Below are 11833 nucleotides of genomic sequence, written 5' to 3' on the forward strand. Positions count from 1 at the left end.
CTTCCATCCTATGATACAAACCAAATTAAAGGTGTTGAAATTGTTTGTGAATGCAATGACTCCTTTATAAATGTTTGCTCCATTTAGAGTAAGCAAACCAAGCGTCTTCAAATTACTAAAAATAGCCAAAAAGAAAGTAAAAGGTCATAAATGCAATAAAAGTGTTATTAAAAATAAGACCCAAAACAATTTAAAAGTGCGGTTGTAACACTGCAAGCACATTCTTAGGTTACAGTAAATGTCTCCTGAAACCTATTATAAATACCTACTTTAGAGACACAGGATTTGTGTGGTTTCAGACTTTTGAATAAAAGGTGCTCACTTTAATTATCCAGGCACAATAACGAGCATCACTAAATTATGGGGTGAAGAGGTGTATAAAATGACTTTTTACCAGCTACCTCCAAACGTGTTAAATTGTGTTTTTAATACATACATTATACAAAATTAAAGCTGATCTTTTACTTTATACATTACAGACTATATTTATATTCTTGCTCACAGTCCCACCTTCTGAAGATTGACAATACGAGGATAAAAATGGTCAAGATTAAGCTCAGCTTTTGATCCGAATAATTCATTTTTTAGTTCATTTACAAAATAGTTGTCTCACTGCTTCAGTCGCTAACATGCCTTAAGAGGAAGGTTGCTGTTTGCAGAGACCTAGCATTTATTTAATATACCAGCAAAACTACCGACCCTTGCATTAGATGAAATAAAAATGTGTAACAAGGTACGTTATTTCCAAGTAATATTATCTTGGGAAAACGCCTTAATTATGGTCTACTTATCTGACTTGATGAAGCACTTTTGATTTCCACTGCCCTATGCAGCCAGAGCCAACAGAACATGAAAAAGACACGGCGAGAAATTGCTTCTTTGATTAAATCAAACAGCCTTCGAATAAAATGAAAAGTGTGGTACCATTAGGCTTTTTGATACTTGCAGTTGCAGTCCTTTGTTTTTCCCAGGGTAGCCACCTTGTGTTTCCAATAAGCATGCCTCAAAAAAGCCGGGTATGGGAGGTGTGATAACTGATACGTAACACGCGGCATGCTGCAGGAAAAGGAGCAGCTCAGATGACTTTCCTCATGTCCCTCTTAACCAGTGTAAAGTATTAGGAAATTCCCAGGTACTTCAAAATCGGTGTAAAGCTGGCAAGAAGTACAAAATATCTGGGAGCTTGTGGCAGGATGGTGGCTGTAAACTATGTTGGAGAAGAACTTTGGAGCTTCTTCAACTCCGCATGGGAGAAACGGGTGGACTTTGCGTGGCAATTGATGGAGATTGGTTCAGAAGCATTTACTCCTTTCTACGTGCCTCCAATGATCCTGTTTTCTGTGTATAAAATCTTTACAAATCTGTAAGCTTGTTTAGGCAGGACCTTCCTCACCTTTTCTTCCTACAAGTCCAAACTGTTATGTGGTGGACTACTTGTTACGTGCTGTTTACCTATTGTGAAGCTATATAAATCAATACATCTTTTTCTTTTGACAGAGTTTCCCATCAGATGAAGGCTGGCCTTTTGCAAAATATCTGGGAGCTTGTGGCAGGATGGTGGCTGTAAACTATGTTGGAGAAGAACTTTGGAGCTTCTTCAACTCCCCATGGGAGAAACGTGTGGACCTTGCGTGGCAATTGATGGAGATTGCAGAACAGCTTACGAACAATGACTTTGAATTTGCACTTTACCTCTTGGATGTCAGCTTTGACAACTTTGCAGTTGGACCTCGGGATGGAAAAGTAATATTAGTTGATGCAGAGAATGTGCTGGTGGCGGATAAAAAGATGATAAAACAAAGTAAGTCACCTCCTATAGAGCCCTCTTAATTGTTGCAATAGCTTATTAGAAAGTCTGTGAAACACCACTAAAAAGCCGCTTTAACCACAAAGTCTCTGGTTCATCTATATTGTAAGGATATTTGTAATCTGGTATTTTTTAGAGGAATGGGGTCTTAGTTTAAATCAGGACTTAACAACATCAGTCCCCAGGCTGCAAAAAAGCAACATATTTTGGGATATCCCAGCTCGAGCACAGCTCTAGTAACTTAAAAATATATTACTCTTAAAGAGGCAAAGTCACTTGCAATAAAACACTCTGATATCTGCATTGAAACCTCCTTACATTTTATAAACAAACTTGGTATTTAAAATGAGGTTGGTGCAAAATGTTTTATTCTTGCTAAAAAAAAAAAATTTGGATCAAAAGTTAGTTAACAGCAACGCTTTACAAAGATGTATTTTTTTATCGCTATTGGATAGTGTAGGAAAAAATTTAGTAAGGTATTAATATGCAGAACTTCGTGTGTGTGCCCCCCATTTTTTTATTATATAAAGAACATGTGCTGGGTCCATGTGGGTGAAGCTGCATTCTGTACGAATGAAAATGTCCGAGCAGATATCTTGAAAATGTTGGCTTGCTGCTACAGGGGAACCGTATTAATCTTGTCCTGCAAGTTCAACATCTGTTCCTTTGTGAGGCAGACGTGATTGATTGGTGCCACTGAGCGTATTAATCTCTCAATCATAATCCCGTATGTCAAGAATGATAAAATGTCTCCATTACTTGTAATCATTGCCACAACAATCTCGGGGGAAACTCCGAGGAGGAAAAAAACAACAACCAATGCTGCAACATAAATTGAGACATTATACAAACTATTATAATTTTATTAGTGTGGATGTTGCAAAAGCTGACACATTGTAAGTGTAAAATGACGGCGTTATTCCTGCCCTGCCCTTGCTATGATTTTTGTAGCCACACGGTATATAAGGCCTTCAAACGATCCATATTGTGTCTGTAGAGAACTTGAATGTTTCGGATTTCCTGAGAAAGTAGGTGAAGGTTAAACGTGTGACTGCTTAACGTTAAGCATACTAAATGATTATGGCGTAAAGCATATACAAGTATAATCATTTATATCAGAAGTATTTAAGATAAGAGGGGGAAATATTGCTTACATTACGGAGAAGCCGCAGAATCCAGTAGCTCGATAATTGATATTTGAAATAAGGTCCTTTTTTGGGAGCTTGTATTTAAGCAGATGGAGAGTGTAGCATGTAGTAGGCAGGAAAATGGCGCATCAACATAGATTGTGATGTTACTTTGATTAGGATGAAAAGCAATTATTGATAGAAGTTGATATATTTTAAGTAGATAATACAACAATGCTGAAGTAAGCAAAAAAAAAACCACAAAACTTCGCAGTAGTTAATTGTTCTGGATGGTTTCCGATTAACTAAGGTATACTTTTATGTTTTTCAGATAAACCAGAAAATTGGGATGTGTGGTACGAAAGCAAGTTTGATGACTGTGACAAAGAAGCATGCCTGTCTTTCTCAAAGGAGATCCTTTGCTCCCGTGTCACTGTGGACCATAATTATTATGCTATTTGTCAGAACCTCTTATCCAGACATGCCACCTGGCGTGGGACTTCTGGAGGGCTTCTTCATGACCCTCCAGCAGAAATCGCCAAAGATGGCCGTCTCGAGGCATTGCTGGATGAATGTGCTAACCCAAAGAAAAGATATGGCAGATTCAAAGCTGCTAAAGAATTAAGAGAATACCTTGCACAGCTGAGTAATAATGTGAGGTAGTCCACGCAGTCTTCTTCGTCTTTTTTTTTCTTTTCTTTGTAAGGATCCATTTAGCAAATTATAGGTTTAATTAGTTAGAGCACGTACGTATTTTTTTTACTATACATACTACTGCAGTGTATATGCTGAGGTTTTAACTAGATGCTTTGTGGATGCCATGTTGTTGAGCTTACATGGCACTGACAGGATGATATATGATCCTTTGCAATCATGCCGGGTACGTGTTCTGATCTAATTAAAACTACTGAAACTATTTACTTTTGCTCGCTGATTACCTAAGAGGTAGATCAGATGAGGATCTCCAGGTGTCTGGTGATTAAATAGACTTTGATGGCATAATAGGCTCTTCGTGTGTCAATAATAGTTGACATGACTTTACATTAGTATCACAATTTTTGTGAAGCTGATGCCTTTACTTGGAAAGTTCAAGTTACAACCTCCGGCCTGTTTTAAAGGCTTTTTTCTTTTTTCATAAGTCATTTCATATTTGTATGTTGATATATAAAAATTCTCGGATCTTGGTATATATTTTGGGTCTATTTTTATTTTGTTCTTGTTCATCATACAGAAAACACTAAATATGTAACCCCTTAAGTGATGCTGAAAAGAATACGAAATTCTTATTTCCTCTCATGTTCTAAACCTTGATGCATTGTAAATATCTTTTAATTATCCAAATTTCAATTAAATATTGGTCATTTTTTGGTATCATCCGAAGTGTTCATTTGATTTAGCCTCCAGTGCGTTTTTTGCCTGCCCCTCCACCACCACCAATGCTTTCCTGTTTTAGAACACTACATTAACATGTAATTCCGTTATCAGCAGGGAGTTTTATTTCTTTTCATGTGGAAGATTGTGTTTACAGCAGTAAAGTACACACCAAAGAAGAAAAAAATATGAAGGGCGTCATATAAAATTCACATTGGCATAAGCTGTGGAGGCTGCGAGAGAGCTATTGCAATCAGGACATACAACCACATGGTTCATACAGCCATTTTTCTTTTCTTTTTTTTTTTTTGTTGTTGTTGTTGCATGTCAAGCTTAAACACTAATAATTAATAATGTACAAAATACAGAAGTGTTCATCTAAAGTTTCTTGATTTTATTGTATTTTATATATAGAAAAATGTAAAAAAAAAACTTATAAATGTGTTCTCTAAAATGCATACGGACTACAATTCTTAAAGGCGGAATTGGGTATTTTCCTTCTACCTTCTACATGCGCATTATGGGGAGTATTTTCAATGTCTATATAGTCTTAAAGCGCGTTATATTATTGGCCTTAGTTAATACTACTGACAGGCTTAAAGGGGAGCTCCCACCATACCCCTAATGTTGTTGTCAGATGATTGTGAGAAATATGTGAAATACTTGTGGGGGGAAAAGTCTCATAAATAACTGTGCCGGTGAGAAAGCTCAGTTGGTAAATGCATGCAGAGCTAGTTCACACCTCAGGGTCTCTGGTCCAAATTTTGCTTCAGAGGTCGATAAATTGGTACTATCGCTTGAGTAATAACGTCTATTATTCAGCTGCCGATTAGGTTAATTAACTAGTTATGTATCGAACTTATTTCTCTGTTTCACATGAGTACTTTCCCACCCATGGTGCTCTGCTATATGTGAAGCTAGTTCTTGTGGCATGGAAGCCCCTTGGAGATTGGAACACCGCACTGGTCACGTGATCCGATGACACTATATTGTATGCAGTTGTGTAAATATTTATTCCACAGATGACGTTTATCATCCTTACACAAGCTACATATTGTTGCAAAGCAACATGCCCGCTCAGGCTTGTACCACCCCTTAGTGGCCAAAGATAAACACTAGAAAGGTGACCCTGAACTGTAAAAGGCACTGGAGTAACGCTGGGAATTACAAGGAAACCGCTATAAAATTGTCAGTTTTCCTGAACTTCTGCCTCAAATAACAAAAACATACTTGGTACAAAATGCAATGTATAAATATGCACATAATATGCCACGTACAGAAAAATGGTGGTTGTTCCCCTTCCAGCTGCTAAAGGATAGTTTAATATATGAAAGTAGCATTCATCAGGATAACATGGCACTTACAAAATCACGGGTTTGGTTTATTTTCACCTTAACCATCTTAACAGAAGGGGGGCACAAATGCACCTGGTATGTGTGATACCAATAATTCTCATATTCATGCTATACAATGATGATAGCTGTGATTCTATACAATATCAATAGCCTGGTTTTTAAAGTACATTGTACTTGATACTTCAGATTTACATTTTAATGTAGCATTTTTTGTTTTCTTCCGGTGGTCAATTTGACATAATTATCGTTGTTAAATGTTCCTAATAAACCTTTTTTCACTTCCAGCTTTTGATATTTGCTGCTAAATTAAAAAAAAAAACAAAAAAAAAACTAATGTGTTCCTCCTTAGATTTTGTGATATTCTACAAACCATGCTTTCACAAATCTAAGGCTATACATTTTTTTTTTTTAATTCCAGTAGCATCTCTGACTACAGCTGGAAAAACTATGATCCTTACATTACTGTTTTTTTTTTTCTCACACCTCGTGTGAGGCTGTGATGCTATACAATAAATGCAAATTACAATAAATACAATTAATTACACTTAATGCAGTAAAATCTCCTTAAATCTGTTTACGTGAACACACACACACACACTACAGTTCAAAAGTTTGGAGTCACAAACCCTAAACTTTGTTGGTGGACAAAATTGGATCAGTATAGACCTTGTTAATGTGGTAAATGACTATTTGTAGCTGTAAACGGCTGATTGTAAAGCAGTCTTTTTTTTTCTTTTTTTTTTTAATAGGTGTACAGAAGCCCTTTCCTGTACTCCCATCCTGTATTCCAATGGCTTGTTGTGTTCAGTAATTTAAGTTTAAAATGCTAATTGATCATTACACTTTTTAGCAATTGGGGTGGCACAGCTACATAGTTCCTTGTTTTCCATGAAAACAGCTGTGTGACCCAAAACTTTTGAATGCTAGTATGTATCATTATATACACACACACACACACACACACGCTTATATGTATGCAGTATTGGACTGGCTCATCCCATATGAAATGTATATTAAAGAATAGCTAGTCGGCTGAGCAGGTAACTCGAACCGTCTATGTAAATAACCTGCTACAGCATTCCACTGGTACCAGGTACAGCTTCGTAGTTTCCTTGAGCATGGTTTTCTACGTAGCTATGCTTTGTGCGTGAAAAAAATGTAAAACGATCATAAGGCTCTTACAACAAGGTCTTGCGATCAGGCGGGAAGTGTATATGGCTCTAATTGCCGCATTATAGTCACGCACGCATTTTATGTTTGACATCTTATCGTTTTTTTTTTGTGTTGCATGCAAGAGGCTCCAGTGAACAGGATGGTGCTCAAAGAGCCAACAAGCTTAAATCTTTAAGCTCTAAAATGGGGTTAACCATTTTAATTGACTTAATTAGCCTTGAATGCAGGATGTCAAATTAGTTGCCGTGGCAACACGTAGCTTTTTGTATTGCTTGCCACAGTTTTTGTGGCAATTAATCTTTTGGAAATATCACAGCTGTGTTCTTTTGATGAAATAAAAAATATATATTAAACCAAAAAAAAAGCAAGTGCAGCTGAATATTCTTGTTGCAAAATGTATTGCAAGTCTGGTCTCCTAATGTGATCATGCTTGGAAGGTCTTGTTTTATCACAGGAGTTGATTGGAAATTACATGCGCCTTTTCTGAGCAGGTTTGACATTTTTTTTATGATGGCTAAACCACAGAAGAGGAAACGCTGCCAGCTCTTATTACTGTTCCAAGCCCCACAACTCTCCTGCTGGATTCCATTTGTACGCCATACTGTACATTCAAGCATTGTAATAAAAGCAGAACAAATGGAGAAACTTTTACGGAAGAGCAATAAGTATTTTGTTCAGGTTTGCTCCAGAATTATGTCTAGTTTATTGTATAAGGCAAATATATTCATTTTTTTAGTTTTTCAGTGACCAGTTTGAGGATGTGTATGTGCTGGAACATTGTCTTTTTGTGATGTAAATTATTTTGTTTTAATTTCAATATTTTATCAGACCTGCCTTCCTGTGCCTTTATATGAACAGAAAGCTGTTTCTGCAGCCCCTAATGCAGTTGATTTAATAAAGAAAGAATACTTTGAGAATCCTTTCTTTGTAATTTTGTTTTGTGTGAACTGGTCCATATGATTGTTGAGTTGTGTAGTCATGGAAATGCAACCTTTCAGGGCAATATTTTCTATGGTCTTTTTCTTCAACCATTATTTAGGTATTTTTTGTTGTAAACCAAATCCCCCCCACACACACACTAACTCTAAACCTGATCTTAATAATCCCTCGGTTACTTTCACCACACAAACTAAAATTGTAAATATTAAAAAAACTCTTAAAAAAAAAAACAAAAAAAAAAAAAAAAAACCTTTGAGTCAAGGGAAACGGTTTTCTTGCTGCTCTCATTCTTTCACAATCCCAGTGAGCAGGAGAGAGGTGGAGAACAGACAATGCCTTTACCATGCCTTCACCAGCTGATTGTATCCATCAGATTGTACCATCTGATTGTATCCGTTTAACAGATGACATACCATGTACGTCATAGATCCTGAATGATCATCTTTTTATGATGTACCTGGTGCATTATTGGTTGTGAAGGGCTTGAGTTTCTAACTGATATGATTATGGGTTGCATGGTTTGTCGAGTTATTGCCCTGTTTTGTTTGCAGCCAAGTGCCTTCCAGAGCAGTTGGATTGCCATGTATTTCGCATCATTTTTTCTGTTTCTTCATGGAAAATTTTCATGCATAAAAAATTGGTTTTGCATGCCAGATCCTGCTCTAAGTATGCAAATGAACCAAACTTATAGTATGGAGAGCAGTGGGGTTTTTTTTATTCTTACTTAAATTTACATTGTCAAAAATAAAGAGTTGGAAACTACAAATTGAAAAAGACTGAAGATTGTATAGAGATGCAGAACATAATGACACTATATAAAAAAAACTAATGTGTGCATGAACACGTGCCATGATGATATAGAGGTACCACTGTGTTTACGCTAAGCACTCTTAAGTCTCCCACAGCACTTTATAGATTCACCGGGCTTGATACTGAACCTGGCATCAATGTGAGGAACCCAGTGAACGCTTTTTTTCTTCTTCTTTTTTTATATTCAGTCTCTTTCGTACTTTTTAACTCTGCCATTCCATACAAACTTACAAATGTGTGTATAGGTAACACCAACAGATTCCTTAGCATGTTACCTTAGTTACATAGGTGACAATGATGAAAAAAGGTTTTTCAACATCCAGGCACGTTTTAGCAGTCATCACAGAATTTAAATCTGGAAGTCTTTCTTCTGATAACTCAGCAGTTCAGACCTGATGGCTTCCAGCTCAAACAGAAAAGTTCCTTGTTTTATCTCCTTGCTTCCAGTGGGAGACCTAGTGGCTTATTACCCCAGATTGGCCCAGATAACTCTTGTGTTCTGATCTGATAAGAATGTCAGTGGCCAAACCGTTTAAACTACCAGTTAGGAGAGATCTACGCTTTTTTGGATGCTGAGTGGAGATTGCTTAACTGGTCATAGTTTTTCTTCCAGTGTAATTAACACCCTTCTACAGAGATGTAAGATTGACTTCTATTAAGTACACCAAGAACCCTGAGATCTTTCCTTTATGGTGTCCGGAATGGCTCCACTGCCAAGGTAGGACTTGACCTGAGTATATTTAAGAAGCATTGCCTATTTATTCTAGTCACGATTATTTGGCCTCAGAGGTTGCTGAGCTTTGTTGCTTGAGATCTGTATGTTTTGTCCCAGATGATGTTTGCTCTGTTTAAACCTCTCCAGGATGTCTCCCTTTGCTTCCTCACCTTGAAGACGCCATTCTTGGCCGCCACCCATAGAGACGGCTCTTTCAATGTCCTAGCGGATTCTGGGGTTTCATGATGATAGTGTTTCCCTACGTTAGACCAAAGATGTTGTCTTCATTTGACCTGAATCAAGATAATTATTTGCTCACCTTCTGCCCTCATCTGGCTAACAGTAAGGAAGAATGTGTTTTTTGGATGTCAAGAGAGATCCAATTCCTGTAGTAGATCTTCTGTCCTGTTTGTTTCTTTCTTGGTTGCCAGAAGAGGTCTACAGGTCTCTAAAGTTACCATTGTCTTTGCTATAAGAGAGGCGTATATATCAGCTGGTCTTGATCCTCTCCTTGGTCTCAAGGCTCACTCCACTGTTTCCACTTCCTGGGCTGAATTGGCAGACATCTGCCTAGTACTATTTGTAACACTGCAATGTGGAATAGTTTCAGGCCCTTAACCAGACATTACCAGTTGTCATCCCTGTCCTCTGAAAATTCAGACTGTTTCTTACTCTCCCTAATCTTTTCTATATCTCTACCTATGTGTCCTTGCTTATCATCTGGTACCATAAATATATAAATTGGTTTCCATGCAATAAACTTTCCCTTGCAATTGTCAGGCTTTGTTATTTCAAAGGGAATGTAAGGGGTATTTAAGTGTTGTTTCTGCCCTGCCTAGGTAGAGGGGGAAGCTATATCTCCCTGTGTGCTACCGGATGATAAGCAAGGTAAAACAATCCCAGGTAAGGAGTTCACTTTTTTGGGGGTTTGCCAGTTGCCACCCCCCTAGATCCAGCCATGCTAATACAAATTGTTGCCATGTCAAAGTGCCACCTGGGTCCCATGGACACACCCGGGCCACATAAGGGCCTTTCTCTGGTGCTTGGTCTGGCCGGGATGGCTGGAAATGGTACTCCAGCGGTGCTTTGTAGAGCCATCAATGATACCCAATTGTCCCAACTGACACGCTCAGTTAGAAAGTGGCCAAAGCAGCATTTTGTAAGAGCATTGCCTTTAGCAGAAAAAACTGGATCAATATTGCAAAGTAGATATACATCTTAAAAATGTCCTCATCATGTCTGTCATTTTAACAGTGTCTTAAAAAGTTATTACATCGTGACTTGGTTGTCTCCTGTTTCTTGGAGAAGGCACGCTGCACTTATCTTAAAGGACAACTCTCACTTTTAACTTTTTTTTTTTTTTATGTATAGTTGTGTAGTCAGTAGGGTACCTAGTAGTGTGTTCTTAGTAGGTAGGTATTAGGTAAAGCAGTTAGTTGGTACCTACCCCACCACAATTTGGGCCATACAGGACAGATGACCAATGCATGAAGCTAAATCTCACTGAAAATAAGGCATTTTTTTACAATATGTCGTTGCATATGGGATATCTTTGCAGCCTTTGTATTTACCCTATTACATTGCATGCTATGTTGCGTGTTATACCAACACTGCAGTGTTCCTGAGCTCCAAGAGGCTTCTAGGTCATGAGGGCAGAGGTAGGAGAGATCCAAAGGATTGAGGGTAGGTGAATATGCATGTTAAATGCAAAGGTAAGCAAAGTAAAACATTTAAAGACGTTAAACATTATTTATAAAAAAAATAATTGGGCTGGAGAACTTCCCATATCTAGTCCAGTTATTGAGTCTGTTATTAAAATGCTGCTGCCTGTCCAAACATTGATGTATGGGTACACAGAATTGTTCATAGACATTATTATTTATACTTGATGTTTGCTGTGGCTTATTGATGTGTCAGAAGAACCACACTAAATTACCAAAGACACTCGTACACGAGCCACACAGATGACAGAGTCATCCATGAGTGTGTGATCACTCAGGGAGCATAATAAGGGGAGGCACCACTTGGTCACTGTGACTGCATAATGTCCCCTACAATCAGTGCAGATGACCTATGGTGAGTCCTGAAACTTCATGTAGCCAAATAAAACTATAAAAACAATTAACTGTGACTTGAAGCCCTCTCCTAACTCACCATAAATGAGTGTTATACACTTGAATGGGTGGATATTATGATTTAAGTATTGTCTAACTTGAAACGGGTTTGCCCCTCTTTGTCCCATGAAATCTATGATGGGTAGGAACCCTATATGTAACATTCCGGTCAGTTGTAATCTATTACGGTAAATAAGCTGTGAATGTCCTATTTTAAAAGCCAATTTGAGGATGCCGAGAGTCTGACAGGAGCTCACATTATTTTTTTTTATGGATAAATCCCATATGAAATCATATTGAGCCTACCCTTTAACATTAGCTTTCCTACTAAATGTTTGATACAATCAATTTTTTACATAATGTGATATTTCTACCGAGTTCTCTCTTTTTGTGAGACATGATATGCTTGTTTAAAATTGGAG

At 37.6% G+C, this 11833-nt stretch overlaps 1 protein-coding gene and 1 long non-coding RNA gene across 2 annotated transcripts in view; one reads left to right on the plus strand and one right to left on the minus strand.

The window, feature by feature from the left end:
• The window catches only part of DIPK2A (divergent protein kinase domain 2A), a 31734-nt gene extending 27426 nt beyond the window's left edge, over positions 1-4308 (plus strand). The window contains exons 2-3 of the mRNA XM_053458594.1: positions 1498-1801; positions 3266-4308. Coding sequence (XP_053314569.1) covers positions 1498-1801; positions 3266-3597 — 636 coding nt within the window. The 3' untranslated portion in view covers positions 3598-4308. The remainder of the gene's footprint in view (positions 1-1497; positions 1802-3265) is intronic.
• Positions 4309-5698: 1390 nt separating this feature from the next.
• On the minus strand, positions 5699-5890 carry LOC128482715 (uncharacterized). The gene is made up of 2 exons (XR_008351010.1): positions 5800-5890; positions 5699-5768 (listed from the first exon to the last, which is right to left on the minus strand). It is a non-coding gene; the product is annotated as an uncharacterized LOC128482715 (long non-coding RNA).
• Between the last annotated feature and the right edge of the window lie 5943 nt (positions 5891-11833).

The sequence above is a fragment of the Spea bombifrons genome, chromosome 3 (assembly GCF_027358695.1).
Source record: "Spea bombifrons isolate aSpeBom1 chromosome 3, aSpeBom1.2.pri, whole genome shotgun sequence".
Lineage (NCBI taxonomy): Eukaryota > Metazoa > Chordata > Amphibia > Anura > Pelobatidae > Spea > Spea bombifrons.